Here is a 19,551-nt window from a genome sequence, read left to right as displayed (position 1 = left end):
GAGAAGGGGTGGGATATGGAGGAGGAAAACGTTAGCTGACCAAAGTCACCGGACGCTGAACCTGACACCTGTGACCCCTCTCTTTCTGTTTTCTTTCAATTCATTCATATAATCGTAAGTTCCCAAATTTTGCTGAGTTCAACTCGACTCGACTCACCCTAACTCGTTCCCTTCCCTTCCCCTCTCTTTTCTCTCTCTTTATTTGTTGTATCTGTCAGCTACCCTCACCTCACCTCACCTCACCTCACCTTACCTTACCTTCGCACTTCTCCGCCATATTCCTCTCTATCTCTATCTATCTATCTATCTATTCACTCTTCACTTCCACCACCGCCATTCCTTATTCTTATTCTTTCTCTCCGTGAGTATGCTAATTAATTAATTAATTCTTTATTTCATTGCGTTTTATCTCTCTTCAATTTTATTTTATGTTTAAATGGCATGGATCTTTTGCTTATCTGCATTTCCCCCCCTTTTATTACATGCACTTGTTATTCCCCTTCTTTTTTTAGCTTTTCTTTTGTACCGATACCGCCCCATAAGCTTTACGCACTAATGATTTAATTCTTGATTGTTTCTTTGTTTTTCTTGGAGGTTAATTTCATTGACATTTTTAGACTAGTTGTTGTTGGTGGTGGTGCTGGTGGTGGTGGTGGCGGGTGTTGTTTGGGGTTAAAATGTCTTACATGTGCCCTTTTTGTTCTCTGCTGAAATTTGGTATTGGGTTATGTGAATTTTAGCTTATCGTTTATTGTGTTTTGCTGATACTTAGTTTTTTCGCAGCTTCTGAGAGCTTGGTGGTGTGAATTAGGAATTGGTGATTTTTCGTTGTTCTTCGTCTTTATATAAGAGTTGTGTTTTACTTTTCCCCTAATAGAAAAATCAAATACAACTTGAGTTTGTCTCAGAAAGTATTAGGGTTGTGGGGTTTGGTATTGTTTTTTCTTTTGCTTTAGGGTTATATTGTTCTCCCCCATGTGAGATAATTGAGGAGTCCAGAGTCCCTTTGTTTTAATGGGCTACCATATGTTATATTCATTAGCTGTGGCAAATGGATGAGATTGCTTACCCTTATCTTGGAATTGAAATCTACTGCTCCTGCAGAGCTGTGTAAGTGATTCTTTATTTGGTTGTTATTCTTAATGTAAAATTCTTTTCTTCACAGCAGAATTATATGTGATGCGCATGCCAACACTTTCTAAAGTTGAATAATGGCTGTTGAGGCTTCTGACAAACCAGTTTTGCCCAACAAGTTTGATGATGACGATGATGATAATATGCCGTTAACTATAAAACGGTACTCATCGAATAAGAAAAGCCAATTGCATTCAGATGTAAAGAAGTCAACTTCACATAGTCAAGATGGTCATACATACAAGAGGATTTCTGGCGTGCCTTCTTCAAATGGTCAATCTTCTAGCTCTAGTGCACAGAGGGGTAATAATTCCTCATCTGCTAAGGCTTCATCATTAAGATCCCCCCCATCTTCAAGCTCTAATGCACAAAAGGGTAATGCTGCTCCATCTGCTAAGGCTTCACCATTGAGATCACCCACATCTTCAAGCGCTAGTGCACAGAAGGGTAATGCTGCTCCATCTGCTAAGGTGTCACCCTTGAGGTCACCATCATCTTCAAGCTCTAGTGCACAGAAGGGTAATACTGTTCCATCGGCTAAGGCTTCGCCTTTGACATCTCCTTTGAGATCTCCTGTAGGTGTCTCAAAACGACCAAATTCACTTGCCAACTCCACTTCTGCCAAGTTGCCTATGGCAAATTCAAAACCTCCTCATCCAGGAGATAAACCAAAGCCTCTTATTAATCAGAAAGTGTCTGGTGATGTTAAAAAGGAAACAAAATCAATCAAAGATTCTTCAAAGAATTATTCTGAAGATTCAGAGGATGAGGAGGATAATAAACCATTGAGTGCTAGGTTGAAGGTGAACAGTAACCACAACAAAGCAACCCCGGTCATCATCAAGAAGTCTGATGATAATTCTGATTCTGATGATAATGTCCCTTTGTCAACAAAGATAAACTGGAATTCAAACATGGGAACATCCAGTAGTAATTATGACAACTCTGATCAGAAAAAGCCTATTCCAAAAGTTCAGAAAGAGCCACAAAATGGTTCTGGGGCAAGTAATAAAAGACCCATAGATAACAGTAATTCCATGAACTCTTCTGCAAAGAAGTCAAAGATTTCAGAGCCAGCCTCGTCAGTGAAGCCTAAGCAAAGCTCTATGAAAGTTGAGCCAAAGGTAGAGGATGATGATGATGATGTACCTATTTCCCAGAGAATCAAGAAATCGGCCACATCAGCTAATAAATCATCTTCTATAAAACAGGTGACAAAGATCACTAAAGTTAATAAGGCTAGTACCAAATCTTTTAAGAAACAAGCCAAAAACAAGAAGTTGAAAAAATCAGGAAGTGGTTCAGAATATTCCAAATCCACTAAACTTCTTCCTAGCTCTGGTGACGGCCAGAAAAAATGGACAACTTTGGTTCACAATGGCGTCATTTTCCCTCCTCCTTACAAGCCCCATGGGATAAAGATGCGCTACAAGGATCAAGATGTTGATTTAACTCCCGAGCAAGAGGAGGTTAGGTCTTTTCTCTGGAAACTGTGTTCTTTCATCTTCAAGTGACTGATTGCTCTTGTTAATTAATGTTCTTCAATTTATAAAGTCTCTTACCTTAGAGTAGCTGACAGTATTATGAACTAAAATACATATTGCAGGTTGCAACAATGTATGCAGTCATGCTAGATACAGATTACATGCTGAAAGAAAAGTTCAAGGAAAATTTCTGGACTGATTGGCGTAAATTGCTAGGAAAGAATCATGTAATTCAGAATTTGAAAGATTGTGACTTTAGACCAATTTACAACTGGTTCCAAAGTGAAAAGGAAAAGAAAAAACAAATGACTGCAGATGTAAGTTGGTAGCTTTTTTATAGACTTCTCAATATTTTAATAGAATTTGATATATTAAAGCATTACTTTTGCTCTTAGGATTTCTGGTTTGCACCCGATATATGCATGCAGTGATTTGTTTTAGAGAGATGTAATTTTGAATTTAGCTGTACGTCTATGTAGTCCTAATAATAGAGTACTTCATGTCTTTGGTCATGCTCTACATAGTTTGATGATCTTGCAAGATACAAGTTTGTTGATTTGTTAACAACTTCCGGTAGGGAGTAGAGAAGCAACTAGGTCAATTTGCAATCGTCCTGCTAAATTTTACAGTTGTGACCCCGTTGTCGGCCCAACATCAGTCTCATTTTTAAGGATCTGGGATTAGATGTTCTATGTTTGTATATCCGTACACAGTTACATCTGCATGTATGTATGTTCGTATTGGCTACTTAATTAATCTTTGAATTTCATAAGTCATTTATTTGATTGTTAAGTGTTAAAGCTGTTCGTCTGCAGGAGAAGAAGGCCTTGAAGGAGGAGAAAACAAAACAAGAAGAGAAATACATGTGGGCCATTGTTGATGGTGTGAAAGAGAAGGTTTAGTCTGGTTTCCCTTTTCTCAAAAAATATTTGTCAATTTATCTTTTGGATTTCTTTCTTAGGATTTTCTGGAGAATTTATGACCAGTGATCAGGCCATTATATTTTGCAGGAGAAGTAATGTGTTACATTCTCTTTACTTGGTCTTGCTTTAGAGGTTGTTAGGAATTTTTGTTATCAAATTTGAATGTTCACTTTCACTTTATATTTTGATCTTTAGTTGGTGCTGGATTGGTCTGCGAGTCTGGACCACTGGGGCACCAACAATCCTCTGATTATCATTTCATACCTTTCCGTGTCTATTATCCATGTATTGTTTGGTAAATTGTTTTCATATCCTTCAACTTAAGGAAGTTTTGCTGCTGTAACTTGCAATCTAGTCTTTGGGTTTTATCTATCAATATGAGTTTCACTCTAGTATTAAGTCAATGGCACATTAGAAATCAAGGCAAAAATTGAGAAGAATGCACGTGCAACATGACATCATTGTGTTTATATTGTTAATATTTCAGTATAATTGTTTGTGTTTTTATATCTATTATACACATTTTTCATTCAAGCTTTCAATTTTTAAATATATCCTCATAATGCTATTCATTACAGAAAAGAGAAAAAAGGGGGCGGTGGAGGGATCAAACTACGACTAGTTCTTATTAAATCTTTATTATTTCAGGTTGGTAATTTCAGAGTTGAACCACCAGGATTGTTCCGAGGCCGTGGGGAGCATCCTAAGGTAATGATACATTTGACTGGAGTTTGATGTGCAGATTTTCCTCATTTGATTGTTTCATTCAAATAGTGGCTGCATCTCCAGAACATTTACCCATTTCAGTAGCTTCCATTACCTATTCACTGATTGCAACCAATTTTATCAGATGGGAAAATTGAAAAGGCGCATTCATCCAAGTGATATCACAATTAATATTGGAAAGGATGCTCCAGTTCCTGAATGTCCTATTCCTGGCGAAAAGTATGAGCCTATCAAATCTTATCCAAAAAAGAGGACTTTTGGCTCTGTTTTTTATCATTAAATTTTGTAATCTTACAGGTGGAAGGAGATAAGGCATGATGATACAGTTACATGGTTAGCCTTTTGGAATGACCCAATCAATCCAAAGTTATTCAAATACGTGTTTCTAGCAGCTAGTAGTGCCCTAAAGGGTCAAAGTGACAAGGAAAAGTATGAGAAAGCCAGGATGTTGAAGGTGCTTGCATGCATTGCTAGATTATTTGAACTAGTCTTTCTCTTGCACACTGTTTTTGGATGACACTTAAATGGAATTCAATTCCATTGGTTCTTGATTTCTCTGTGCAGGATTATATAGAGAACATTAGGGCTGCTTACACAAAAGATTTTAAGAGTAAAGATATTACTAAGCAGCAAATCGCTGTTGCTACTTATCTTATTGATAAATTAGCTCTGAGGGCTGGCAATGAGAAGGTATAATATCTGTCTATTCCCTCTTCACCAAAACATTTATATACCGGAATATATATTAAATCATCAAGTCAATTTGAATGAAAATCACTTGTTTGTGTCATTAAAGTTGTCCATATTCTAAATTGAAAATCACTTGCATGTTTTATTTGATAGTTTTGTTTTCCAAATATTTCTAAGATGTCACATAAACAATGGGGCAAAAATGCAAAATCTGAGCTTGTTTGTCAGTTGTTGCAATAAAGTCCTGTGTTGTTTGGGATGAGATCTTGACCTTTTGATTGGTATTTACTGAAAAGGTTATTTTGATGGATGGATTATATTCCTTTGTTGATTCAAAGGAGGTTATTCTCATAATCCTGGCTGGAACTACAATTGTGTGAACTGGATTAATTGGAATATTTTGAATGTGTAATCCTGGCATGGTCTCTTAGTTTATATATTGCCTTCTTCCTCACATATTGCTTCAAGTTTTCATGTGTTTTTTCCCTCAGGATGATGATGAAGCTGATACTGTTGGTTGTTGTACATTAAAAGTGGAGAATGTGACCAGAGAAGCTCCCAACAAACTGAAGGTAATTTTCAGTAAGGGTTGATGAATATATGTCCTTTGGGACATTCTAAAATTTTCCCAATCCCTCTCCTAAGGTGGTTTATGATCAATTTATACTTGATGGTTGGCATATTTCCTTTTTGTTAAATTACAGTTTAACTTCCTTGGTAAAGATTCTATCAAGTATGAGAATACAGTTGAGGTTGAGCTTCCTGTTTACGATGCAATTTTGAAGTTCCAAAAAGGTCAGGAACTGTCTTCCATCACTAAAAAAAAGAAGAGAAAAAGACAAAGAAACTTTATTTGTTACCATTATAAGTGAGAAGCTTTCAAATACGTTCCTGTTATTAATTTTCAGATAAGCGCCCCGGTGATGATCTTTTTGACAAGTTGGATACAAGTAAATTAAATGCTCATCTGAAGGAACTCATGCCTGGCCTAACTGCAAAGGTCTTCCGTACATTCAATGCATCTATCACGTTGGATGATATGGTAAGAACTGCTTTATTGAAATAGCATGTTCTGTGTAGTAGCAATTGGCATTTGTATATTTTGTTAATAATTCTATGTCTGACATTGAAAGTGCTCTTTCGTCCACCCTTATCCATTCAGGTTAGAGGGCAATTTTAACTACTGAAATTTTCTATTAGATTTTAATTTTGGCACCATTGGAATATTGGATTACCTCTTTACATGTCGAAGGTCATATAAAAATGATAGTACAAAGCACAGAACTATATAATAGCTCTGCCAATACACATGGGAAAAAACACAAAATCTTCTCTTGGAGCTACTCACCCGTGAAATTCTATAATAAATCCTTGTGCTTCTAGATATATTCCAAGTGGAAAGTTCATTTCTTATGTATTTATGATGATTTCTTGTGTTGGATTATATATGGACTTGCATGCTTAATTTTCCTGGAATCATGTGACAACAGTTGAATAAGGAAACTAAAGAGGGTGATGTTGGCGAAAAGATTCTTGTTTATCAACATGCAAATAAACAGGTAATTTCACTAAGTGATCAATTCTTTATACCAATGATATTGCATTTGTGTAATTTTTTTTTTCATGTTCAAGTTTTATTGACGTGTGTTTTCCGTAAAAGGTTGCAATCATTTGTAATCATCAACGCAGTGTTTCAAAATCTCACTCGTCACAAATTGAAAGGTTAACAAACAAGATTGGTGAGCTTCAGGTAATGGACTTGTTACTGGGTGAATTTCTTGATTGATATGCTTGAGTTTTACAGTAGACTTGCCTTGTGGCTCATAAACATATAATTGGATTTGGCTTAATCTTGTAGGATGTTCTGAAGGAGCTAAAGACAGATTTGGACAGAGCAAGGAAAGGAAGGCCCCCTCTAAAGGGTTCAGATGGAAAGACAAAAAAGACCTTAGCCCCTGAAGCGTAATATACCTTTTCCGAAATTCTTAATGATTGCTTTGATTAGATGTGATGTATAATTTTGGTAAATGTAATGCACAGGCTAGAGAAAAAGATCTCTCAAACCAATGCAAAGATTGAGAAAATGGAACGCGATATGAAGACAAAAGAAGATCTGAAAACTGTGGCATTGGGCACGTCCAAGATAAACTATCTTGACCCTAGGATTACAGTTGCCTGGTGCAAACGGCATGAGGTTCCCATTGAAAAGGTGCTGGCTTCTTTTCTTGTATATGATAAGTTATTTTGTTGTGTTTCAGCATATTTTTGGATAAAATCATCAAAAATCAGTTTTTGCATACCTGCATTAATTTTAAAAATAATCAAAATACTAGTTCACTGCATCTTTTTCTTTCTTTTTTATTTCTTTTTCAAATGCAAAAATAGTAGTTTCACAGGAAAGTCAGTTTTGAGCTTTTCAATCATATAAAGATTAGAACTAAGATCACATGAGAGAAAATAAATGTTCCATAGAAGTTATCCATGTGTCTCCCCAACTGATAAAACCAAAATCCAGTATGGGGGCTGCTGTTTGAGTGCTTCCTAATTGATGGCATGTGGTTTTACACCTCAAATTATGCTTATAGTTCCCTTTGGTGAGCTGTGACCTGTGTCATCATAGAACTCATTTTGTCACTTAAATATTTTTTGTGAAATGCTCAGATATTCAACAAATCGCTGCTGGCAAAATTTACTTGGGCAATGGATGTGGATCCTGAATTCAGATTCTGAGATCCCTAAATGGAGGGCATGTTGCAATGCTGCTGGGGGAAGACATTTCTTTCTTACTCATTTCTTCTCTATAATTTTTATTTTATTTTTTTTTTCTGTTTTTCTCAAGTCCAGCGGAAATTAATGTTGTAACTCATCTAATCTAATTTATGGGGTGAGTTTCCCCCTTTCTCCATTTGACTGGTTTTATGTTTAAACCGCCAGCCATTCATAGTTAAGATTTTAATGTGATACACATTGGCAAATGTGGAAAGAGTTAAAAGTTTTGTACTTCCATTCTTCAATTTTTATTTATTTATTTTTTGGTATTCTATCATTAGTACCATATCACATAAGTGAATTTCAGCCTTTTAGGATACAACACTCAACAGTAGTACCCGATGCAAATCACAATGGAGTTTAATTGCTTTGATTTAGTTAGCTCCTTAGGTTTAGTTCTTTACTTCTTAGTGTTTCATGATTTTAACGAAGGATGATTTATTTGTTAAAAGTTTTGTTGGCCCATGTAATAAGTAGTTATATATATTTTTTCAATAACATTTGAATTTGGTACGGCCAGGCCCACCTATAGCATGGGCCGACCCGACCCAAACGGTCGGGTGTGAGGCAACCGAATACCAATCCAGACACGCGTCTCGGACAGCTCTCTACTACAGCTGTGTGAGAAAGCTTCGGGAAAGATGTGTTCTGCCCTTACGGGACTTACTTCTGACATGGTATATAAGGGGAGGGTTTTACCCCTCCTCCAAGGTATGACACACACCACTTTATCCCCCTTTTTTTGCCTGCACACTCAACTGACTTGGGCGTCGGAGTGTCTTTGCAGGTGACACCCCCCTCCACACCAGAAACTCGGGAAGTCAGCTGTTCCAGCTCTATCTCCGCAACCCTGAACCAGGCAGAAACCTCACCTTACCACCCGAGGGATCTCCCCAAACCGTTCGGTACCCGAGCTACCAAACATTGACGCCGTCTGTGGGAACTCCCTAAATGGACATCGTACATGGTCCAGGGGACCATGGCCGCGGAGCAGGCCTTGAGGGGGCAGCCTCCGTCGCTTCTCCCCGGGAGCGGCAGAGATACCCCCCGCGACATACCGAGTCACATTCAAGGGCCCAAGAAAGACGCCCCTTTGGGGGAACGGGCGGTGATAGCACTAGGATAATGCAAGAACTGCGCCATAGGGTGCAGAACCTGGAGCGCCAACTGGCGGATCAGGAGCACTATCAACAAACTTCCGATCCCAATTACTCCCGTCTCCCGAGAGTCGAGGAAGAACCTTCCACAGAAGCTGCTCCCAGTGCACTCCCAACTCAAGATCGGAATCGAAAAGTAATTGGGAGGACCAGGAACACCTGATAAGACGACACGACCCCTTCATCTACGCCTGACCTCGAGGAACTCGCGCCACGGGGCGAGGTTGGGAGGATGACGGAGAAATAATGACGAGAGCGCGACGACATGTGATCATGGGGGCAACCCGTTTTCACCATTCCATCCTCGAAGTCCGGCTACCAAAGCACTTTGATAAGCCGACGGATATGAGGTATGATGGAACTCAAGATCCACAGGAACATCTGACGGCCTTCGAGGCAAGATTGAATTTGGAAGGGGTAAGCGACGAGGTCAGGTGCCGTGCCTTCTCGGTCACCCTAGCGGGACCTGCAATACGGTGGTTTAACAACCTCCCGCAGGGCTCGGTGGCTAGATTTTCGGACATTAGTCGCGCTTTCCTAGCCCAATTCACTACTTGAATCGCGAAGGCGAAACACTCGATAAGTTACTCGGGGTGACACAAAGGCACGGTGAGCCGACTAGAAAATACTTGGACCGATTTAACGATGAGTGTTTGGAAATAGACGGTCTAACCGATTCGGTGGCCAGCCTGTGTCTGACGAACAGACTTCTGAATGAGAATTTTAGAAAGCACCTCACCACGAAGCCAGTGTGGACAATGCAGGAGATCCAAAGTGTAGCCAGGGAATACATTAACGATGAAAAAGTCAGTCAAGTCGTGGCTGCCAACAAGCGGCAGCCCTCTTATAATCAAACCCGGCAACATGGTAGCGGAGAAAGACAGAAGGAACACGCCAGAGACGGCAGTTCGAGCAAGACACAAAGGCCGTTTCCTCGAGTCGGGAAGTTCACCAATTACACCCCGCTCACCGTCCCCATCATAGAAGTTTATTAACAGATAGCCGAGAAGGAAATTTTGTCGAAGCCCCGACCTCTGAAGGACTGGACCGAGGGAAACAAGAGCCTCTATTGTGACTACCACAAAGGCTATAGACAAGACTCAGGATTGCTTCGACTTGAAGGACGCGCTGAAACAAGCGATCCGGGATGGAAAACTGGCCGAGTTCTCCCATCTCATCAGGGAGCCAAGGAGGCGAGATCGTGACCGCGAGGGAGAGGACAAGACCTGCGTGGTGAAGCGACGTCACGAGCTTGAGGACAACGAGCACGGCCTTACCATAGTGAACGTGGTAATAGCAAGAGAGGCACCTCCAAGGTCGAGGTCGGCACACAAGAAAGACGCCAAGGTTCTGACGGTCTCCTCATCCTCCGTGCGAGGCTCCAAAAGGCTCCCGTCCATCTCATTCGGTCCGGAGGACCAATGGTTCGATGAGGCTACGAAAAACCCTCCCATGGTCATCACGGCCAGAGTGGGAACTAACCTCATCAAGCGTATCCTCGTGGACACCGGGGCTGACTCGAATATCATGTTTCGCAACGTGTTCGATGCCTTGGGCCTACAGGATGCCGATTTAAAGACGTACCAACACGGTGTTGTGGGTTTGGGCGACCACTTCATCAAGCCAGATGAGATAATCTCCCTACCAATATCTGTAGGGTCAAGACAGGGGCGAAGGTCGGTAATGGCCGAGTTCGTGGTCCTATGAGACTCCACGGCCTACAACGTCATCCTAGGGAGGAAGACTATCAACGACCTCGGAGCAGTGATCAGTACGAAGATGGTGGTAATGAAATTAGTCGCTGATGACGGATCCGTAGGATCCATAAAAGGAGATTTGAAAACGGCAATCGCTTGCGACAACGCCAGTCTCTCCTTAAGGAAAAAATCTAAAGAAGTTTCGGGGGTTTTCCTCGCCGACCTGGATGCTAGAGTCGACGACAAGTCCAGACCCGAACCAGAGGGGGACCTGGAAAAGTTTAGGGTCGGGGACACGGGGGAGAAGTTCACATTCGTAAACAGAAACCTCCCACATGAATTGAAAGAGCCTCTAGTGGAAATGATCAGGGCCAATGGCGATTTGTTTGCTTGGACGCCAGCCGACATGCTGGGAATAGACCCCCAACTCATGTCACATCACTTGGCCGTCAAACCAGAGGCCCGACGGTGGCTCAAAGGAAAAGGAAGATGTCACACGAGAGAGCAGAGGAGGTGGCCATGCAGTCGGCCAGCCTCCTCGAGGCGGGGTTTATCCGAGAGCTAGACTACTCGACCTGGCTATCGAATGTGGTTCTGGTAAAAAAGCACAATGGGAGATGGAGGATGTGTGTGGATTATTTCGATCTCAACAAAGCATGCCCCAAGGACTGCTACCCCTTCCCCAATATTGATGCACTCGTTGACGCGGCGGCGGGATACCGGTATCTGAGCTTTATGGATGCTTATTCCGGCTACAATCAAATATCAATGCACCGGCCTGACGAAGAGAAATAGCGTTCATAACGCCGGGAGGAATCTATTGCTATAAGGTGATGCCGTTCGGCCTGAAAAATGCAGGGGCCACATACCAAAGGTTGATGAACAAGATATTCAGCGACCTTATGGGCAAGACAATGAAAGTCTACGTGGATGATATCCTTGCAAAAACCACCCGGCCCGATGACCTCCTAAGCGACCTGGGAAATGTGTCCGCGGCCCTCGGCAACACGGCATGAGGCTCAACCCGCTTAAGTGCGCCTTTGCCATGGAGGCCGGAAAGTTCCTAGGATTTATGATAACTTAAAGAAGGGTGGAAGCCAACCCTGAAAAATGCCAAGCAATACTTCAAATGAAGAGTTCGGGCTGTGTCAAAGACGTTTAGAGGCTAGCAGGAAGACTCACCGCGTTGTCCCGCTTCCTCGGAGCGTCGGCAGTGAAGGCCCTGCCCTTCCTCAACCTGATGAGAAAGGGGATAGCATTTGAATGGAACCCGACGTGTGAGGAAGCGTTCAATCACTTCAAAGACATCCTTGCAACACCCTCGGTACTCAGGAAGCCCAGGGCCAGAGAACCACTCTACCTGTATCTGGCCATAACGGAGGAAGCGCTTGCAGCGGTTTTGGTGCGGAAGAAGGGAAGGTTCAACAACGCATTTACTTTGTGAGTAGAGCACTGTAAGGAGCAGAACTGAGATACAGCAAATTGGAGAAACTGGCACTAGCACTCCTGACCTCTTCCCGTAGGCTAAGGCAATACTTCCAAGGCCACCAGATTGTCGTGAGAACAGACTAGGGAATCCATCAAGTGCTCCAGAAACCTGACTTGGCGGGAAGAATGATGACTTGGGCCATTGAGCTCTCCCAGTATGATTTGCGATATGAGCCCCGACACGCGATCAAGGCGAAAGCAATGGCAAATTTCCTGGTTGAAGTGACGGGAGACCCAACCGAAAAAACAGGCATACAGTGGAGGCTCCATGTGGACGGGGCCTCCAACCAAACGTCCGGAGGTGCCGGGATCATCTTGGAAAGCTCTGCTGGGGTCATATACGAACAATCGATCAAGTTTGAGATCCCCATATCAAACAACCAAGCGGAGTACGAGGCCCTTTTGGCAGGCTTAACCCTAGCTCGGGAAGTCGGGGCGGCGAGGCTGGAAGTGTGTAGTGACTCACAGGTCGTTACCTCACAAGTAAATGGAAGCTACCAAGCCAGAGACTCGCAGTTACAGAAGTACTTGGAAAAGGTCAGAGAATTGAGCAAGCAGTTCGAGGAGGTCACGATCCAACACATTCCAAGGGAAAGGAACACACGGGCAAACCTCCTATCCAAGCTAGCAAGCACGAAACCTGGAGCCGGCAACCAATCTCTCATTCAGGGCATGGTAAAGGAACCAGTGGTTGCCCTCTACTTGACAAAGATAGGCCCCTTCTGGATGGACCCCATCACTGATTTCCTGGAAAACGGCAAACTCCCCGATGACGAGAAGGCAGCTAAAGCGTTGAGACGGGAGGCAGCCAAATATGCGGTAATACAAGGGCAACTGTTCAAAAAGGGACTCAGCCAGCCTCTATTGAAGTGCCTGCATCCCGACCAAATAGGCTACGTGCTCAGAGAGGTCCACGAGGGGTGTTGTGGTCACCACATCGGGGGCAAAGCCCTAGCTAGAAAGTTCATCCGAACTGGATATTACTGGCCATCGATGATGATGGACTCCAAAGAATTCGTAAGGAAATGCGTCAAGTGCCAAGAGAATGCCAACTTCCACAAAGCGCCGGCAACAGAATTAAGCCTATTGACGTCCTCACGACCTTCGCACAGTGGGGAATCGACCTACCGGGGCCTTTCTCAGTTGGCCCGAGGCAAGTCAAATACCTCATAGTTGCTATCGATTACTACACCAAATGGATAGAGGCTGAACCACTGGCCAGTATATCCTCATCCAATTGTCGAAAGTTTATGTGGAGGCAGGTGATAACTCGATTCAGTATCCCGGAAGTCGTTGTCTCCGATAACGGGACACAGTTCACTGACAAGAAGTTCGCGGAGTTTCTCACCGGTATGGGCATAAAGCAGAAATTCTCCTCTGTAGAGCATCCCCAGACATAGTTAGCAGAACCGGACCGAACTGGCCAGTTCGACCGAAAAACCGGTAAATCGAACCCTATACCGGTCCGGTCCAAGGATAAGACCGTTCAAGGCCGAGAACCGGAATGAACCGGCCAAAACCGGTGAAAATCGGCCCGGACCGAACCGCTCGGTCCCAACCGAAGGCGAAGCTACGACGCATCTGGATTCTGCAAGTCCACCATGCTCTCCTCACGCTCCAGTGTGCCAAGTGTCAAAGCTTTGTGTTTTTTGGAAAATTTTTCAAAATGGCTACAATGGGTTCGAACTTGTCAATTGAAGGATGCAAGTAGGACGCCCATGCCACCAAGCTACACTGCTTCTTGCCAACTTATATCCAAATTATAGTACATATAGTAACTTTTTATTATACTTATATTCAATTAATTTTAATTTTAAAGTCCCTCATTTTTAAATCAATTATATTTTATTTAACTATAAATTTTATTAATATATATATATATTAAGATAAACAAAAAAATTATTAATCACAAATTATTTTTTCTTTTCATGATTATATGATATCTATTAATATTATTTTTTTAATAAATACTTGTAGTGTATAATAATAAGTAAAGACTCACATGCAGTTGTCTTCATATGAAGTTGATAGTTGAAAATCATTAGATGATATTTAGTTAAACTTATCAAATCATTTAACTATTTTTAAATATCAACTTCACATAAAAATTAATTGTATGTAAGTTTTTATTTATAATAATATAATAATACAATAAATATAATTAATTAATAAAGTATTAAAATTTGAAAATGATAACTATTTTTATAAAAACAAAATAAAAGTACTTATAATAAAGAAAAAATAATTAAATTTTACATAATTATTTAATTATACCGGGTTAACCGGTTCAACTAGTAACCCACCAGTTGAACCAATAACCCAGTGACCCAGTAACCTCACCGGTTCGATTACCGGTTCGGTTCTAATAACTATGTCCCCAGACGAACGGTCAAGTTGAGGCTGCAAACAAGGTCGTCTTGCTGGGCCTCAAGAAGCGACTGGCTAACAAAAAAAGTGCATGGGCCGACGAACTCACCTCGGTTCTCTGGTCTTACCGAGCAACCGAGCTGTCGTCCACAAGAGAAATCCCTTTTCGCCTGACGTACGGGGTGGACGCAATGATACCCGTTGAGATCGGCGAACCGAGCCCACGATTACTTCTGAAGGGAGTGGAGGAAGCTGTGGAAAAAGACCTATCAGATGAGGCTATGGAGATGACCCATTTGTCAGAAATAGCACTAAAGCAAAGAATGACCCTGCGCTACAACACCAAAATACTCAAGAGAGAATTTGAACAAAACGACCTCGTCCTGCGGTGCAACGATATCGGGCTCCCGACTCAGGGTGAAGGTAAACTGACGGCAAACTGGGAAGGCCCCTACAGAGTTAAATAGGTGATTGGCAAGGGCGCCTACAAATTGGAGAAGTTCGATGGTAAAGAGGTCTCGAAAACTTGGAATGCAGGTAACTTGAGAAGATTCTATTCCTAACTCAAACACGCCGATCAGGCGACCTGACGAGCTCAGTGATTTACTCTTGTTAAGTACTTATTATGACAATAGACTTGTTTAATCATCGACTTATGTTTTACTTGTTGAAAATTACCCTCTCATTTACTTTCGGTTATTTACGCATCCCACGACAACAAGTTTCCTAGAACACATGTCAAATGGACGATGATACGATGCCCCGGGACTGATCACCCCGGGAGCCGACTAGGCTAACGCCATAGCAAACGGCTACAGCAAAGCCACGACTTATCCCCGCCAAATTACCAACGTAACGGTAAATAAACGCTAGCGACAAGCCAATACCAAGAAAACGGCAAACAAAATAAAATGAAAACGCTACCAGACAAGCAGAGAAAAATAATAATCACAAGCCGACCAAGCGACTACTAAAGTATATCAAATGGAAAATTCCACAAGTTCCACGACAAAATTACAAACTCAATGTAAAAATACAAGGGATCATTTCTTAGGCATATCAACAATCTTGCCATCCTTAATTGTTTTGAAGACCCCGATTGCCGACGTGTCGAAGTCAGGGGCCACGATCTTCACTTGGGCTTTAAGAGCCTCTTCTGTCATCAGGATCGCACTTTTTCCCTGCTTCACGGTCTCTCTATGTTTTTTCTTAAACTCTTCGGCTTCGGCTTGAGCGGCCTTAGCCGATGAGACGGCCGTGTCACGTTCTTTCTCCAAAGCGACCACCCGACCTTGTGTGGCATTGAGCTGGCTTTCCAAAGTCATCTCCCGCTCGGTCAAACGAGATACAGTAGCATCATAGGTCTTCAATTTTTCCTCGGCAAACGCAGCCTTCTCCTCGGCAGTCTTAAGCTTCTCCTTCGCCTCGGACAGCTGCTTCCGAAGCGTTTCAACTTGAGTTTTGAATTGATTATTGGCTGTAACAGTAGATTCGAGCTTCCTACGCAGCGACTGCATACCCGACAACTCAAACTCAGCCTTCCGAGCTATGGCCGCACCACGAATGAGGGTACGATACATCCACCACGCCTGTCCCGCAAGGTCGGTGCCATGAAAGTGTTCCTCCGTGCCGAGAAGCAACTGGGAGTCTATGAATGTCCCGACATCGAAGTTTCTCTCCATCGCGATGAGGGCTCCTTCGGGGCTGGAGAGTGACCTCTGCCTCTTGGGGGTGGGGATGACCCTCAAGTCGTCTTCTTCGGCCTCTTGGGTAGAGGACGAGTGCCCGATACCGGCCGCCTCCCCATGAATAGAAGAAACGTGCGCCCCGTCAGAATGCTTATTTGTCGACATCACGAGGTGAGGGCGCCGCCTGATCCTCCTTCCCGGGAGGGGCCTCCGGCTCCTCATCAGCCTTCTCCTCATCACTCTCCTCCAAAAAAGTTTTGTACAAACTCTCAAGGCCTGTCACCTCGGCAAACATTCCCACTGCAACAAATAAATAAACAAGTTAGTCGTTTAATCGGCGTAACTAACCAAAGTGACGATAATGCAAGAAACACAAGACAAAGCTACTCACAAATATAATTTCGGGCGACCTCCCGGTTACCCATAAGAAGGTGGGGGTTCACGTGGTTTTTCCCAAAAACGGCCAACAACACGTCGGCAATCTTTTTATCCACGGCAGACATCCCCTTGTAGGTCACCTTAATAAAAGCGTTAGACCCCGTCCCGAAACTCCAATACGTTGGGATGAGGCGTTCCCCTCTAACAACAACCAGAAGGGATGGCGGCCTTTGACTGGACGCACCTTTTATCCTTAAACCCGTGATAAGAGTCCTCGAACAAGCCATAGATGCTCCGACCTTGGACAGATCGGAAGGACATGAACCCTTTCCTCGCCTTCCCCTCCTTGGAAGGATTCGTGAGGTTGAAACAATAAAGGAAAACGTCGACGGACACCGGTAGCTCCAAATATTCACACACCATCTCGAAACAGCGGATGGAGGTCCAACTGTTCGGATGCAGCTGCGACGGCACCACGGAGATCCGATTAAGGAGCGCCATTTGAAAAGCGGAGAAGGGGATGCGAACCCCCACTTGAGTGAACATGGCTTTGTAAAACCAAATTCAATCGGCAACCCGGGGGAGTGGAAATTGAGTTCGTACAGCCGTTAGTTGGGGGCAAGAACAAAGACGTCGCAGTTAGCCTCTTCGTCAGTACCCCCACACAGGTACTTGGCCTGGCGAAACTCGATAAGCTCCTCCTCACCCATCTGGTTTGGGGAGTCCCTCAAGTCAGAAGCCACCCAAGTATATGGGTCGTAACCCGCGGCGGAGGTGGAAGCTCGTGAGACGACGCGAGGCATACCTACAGTGGGGTCACCACTCGGTTAGTCTATGAGGTCGGGAGCTCGGAAATAGTCCAGAAACTACACTTAGCCTATTCAATGACTAGAGTTAAGCGTGGCTGAAACAGAATCCAAGCAAAAGCCTAAGAAGCTAAATACCCTGAAATGGTAACCCCCCTAAACGCACCTACTTAGCGCTAAGGTCATCCAACACACAAATCAAACCAGAAAAGCAATATGCATACAGAAGAATTGATAATGAAGGTAAAATCAACAGAAAGCAAGGGATGAATGCTTACCAGGATTGATTGTGGTGATTCGAAAAGGAGGAAGAAAAGGAGCAAATGCACAGGGATGCAGAAATGATACTCTAGGAAACTTGGGAGAGAAGAAGATGAGGATGGATGGAGTAAAGATATGAGATGAAAACTGCCAGAGGCAAAACCGTTTAAAACTGCCAGACTCAAGAAGCGCGAAAGGCCTAGGAGAAAAATAGTCTTTGCGCACGGGGTTTTGAAATAACCCATTATGAGCTTTTAATGCTCTGCGAGAGAAACGAGGCGATGAACGGTTATCCCAGCAACGAACAGACGCGCGCAAGAGTCACGTCTTCTCCATGGGCGGCCGACCTGGCGACGACGTACGAAAGAGGAGATAACACGCCACCAACAACCCTCACGATTCTTTCTGGCGTGTTGGGGGCACTGTTACGGCCTGGCCCACCTATAGCATGGGCCGACCCGACCCACAAACCACCCGACCCAAACAGTCGGGTGCAAGGCGACCGAATACCGATCCGGACATGCGTTCTGGACATCTCTCTACTACAGCTGTGTGAAGAAGCTTCGGGGAAGGTGCGTTCTGTCCTTGCGGGACCCACTTCTGACACGGTATATAAGGGGAGGGTCGTACCCCTCCCCCAAGGTACGACACACACCACTTTATGCCCCTTTTTTTCGCCTGCACGCTCAACTGACTTGGGCGTCGGAGTGTCTTTGCAGGTGACACCCCCTCCACACCAGAAACTCGGGAAGTCGGCTGCTCCAGCTCCATCTCTGCAACTCTGAACCAGGCAGAAACCCCACCTTACCACCCGAGGAATCTCCCTAAACCGTCCGGTACCCGAGCTACCGAATAGAATTCTAGCTTGTACTAGTTTGGTTACTCATTTCCATTTATTGCAAGGACTTAGAAGGACACGATGAAGCGTACAAGTACAACCTGAAATTGATTATTGTCGTTTGCTACCTACGTCTTTACGAAAGAAGGGAAATGAAATCTCAAGCCGATAGTTTTACTTGAATATATATATATATATTCACACTTCAAGTAGCATCTGCATCAGCAGAACACTGTACACTGTACGAAGAGCATGGCCAATAACAAAGGTCAAGATTACAATCCAAATCAAAGGCAGCTACAAAGGAAGACCCAACAGCTATCAGAAACATATAACCATCAACTAAGAACAACTATAAGAAAACATCTGGTTCTATGAACCCGTATAACTACGCAAACTTTGTATGATCCCTCCATATTCCTTTCAAAAACTAACTTCCATTTTCATCTTCATCAATTCTTCTAGCTCCCCTCCTCATTCTTATATTTTAAATTTTAACTACTGCACACATGTTAACCACTTCAGTGCATATCCAAGTTCCAGAGCTAATGTTGTTCGCATATATATTTCAAAAACGCTCTTGCATCCCAGAAATCACAGATAATCATTGACTTTTCTTTTTCTCCTTAAATATTGCGTCATTTCTTGTCATCCAGATTGACCATAACACTGCAAAGAAAGCAACACTCCATTTCTCTCATCTCCACTTTGGCATCATTCATTGAGTTCCAAGGTTTGAAGCCACTCACCCCAAAGTTTCCATGAAAACCTGCAATTGATAAATGTGTTCTAACCCATCCTTCTTCATTGCTGCACAAGACACATACCCAAATCTCTACTTATATAATATTCATCCTGCAAAGGCTCTCTTTAGTGTTCACAATTCCTACATGTACAAACTATGCAAACGTCTTAATTTTCAGTCATGTGAAACTATAGCTTGTAATGTCCTCGGTGATCTGATCCTCTTGGTAAGCGCATGTTTGGTTTACATGTCACTAGTTAGTTTAACAGTTAAACTAGAAGCTTCACAACGTGGAGTGTAATTTGTCCAGCTTTTCAAAATACGTTTCATGCAGGGCCAAGTAATTTATGATTTTATTCTACTCGATAGTTTTTTTCGCAATCTTGATATAAATCAATCT

At 43.0% G+C, this 19,551-nt stretch overlaps 2 protein-coding genes across 2 annotated transcripts; both read left to right on the top strand.

Annotated features, from left to right (window-relative positions):
* Positions 1-293: 293 nt before the first annotated feature.
* Positions 294-7,833, top strand: LOC107477391 (DNA topoisomerase 1 alpha; the record flags this gene model as incomplete). The annotated part of the gene is given in 16 exon segments (XM_016097395.3): positions 294-361; positions 1,169-2,603; positions 2,741-2,935; positions 3,434-3,514; positions 4,190-4,249; positions 4,392-4,486; positions 4,565-4,721; positions 4,832-4,957; positions 5,449-5,529; positions 5,662-5,752; positions 5,866-5,999; positions 6,448-6,516; positions 6,618-6,707; positions 6,816-6,919; positions 6,998-7,166; positions 7,619-7,833. Coding segments are annotated over 15 exon segments (2,913 nt in total). The 3' UTR covers positions 7,688-7,833.
* A 2,829-nt stretch (positions 7,834-10,662) lies between these two features.
* LOC107477430 (uncharacterized) lies at positions 10,663-11,375 on the top strand. The gene is made up of 2 exons (XM_016097442.1): positions 10,663-10,896; positions 10,950-11,375. Exons 1-2 carry the CDS (start codon positions 10,663-10,665, stop codon positions 11,373-11,375), a joined length of 660 nt encoding a protein of 219 aa, XP_015952928.1.
* Positions 11,376-19,551: the final 8,176 nt, after the last annotated feature.

This window comes from Arachis duranensis, chromosome 3, assembly GCF_000817695.3.
Source record: "Arachis duranensis cultivar V14167 chromosome 3, aradu.V14167.gnm2.J7QH, whole genome shotgun sequence".
Taxonomy (NCBI): Eukaryota; Viridiplantae; Streptophyta; class Magnoliopsida; order Fabales; family Fabaceae; genus Arachis; species Arachis duranensis.
This window is presented reverse-complemented; position numbering and strand designations above follow the sequence as displayed.

What these genes read in the sequence shown, in the direction of transcription:
- LOC107477430 (XM_016097442.1), top strand. Translation starts at nt 10,663, where the DNA reads ATGGTGGTAATGAAATTAGTCGCTGATGACGGATCCGTAGGATCCATA. An exon ending in CGGGGGAGAAGTTCACATTC is followed by an intron (nt 10,897 to 10,949) that starts GTAAACAGAAAC and finishes GGAAATGATCAG; the next exon opens with GGCCAATGGCGATTTGTTTG.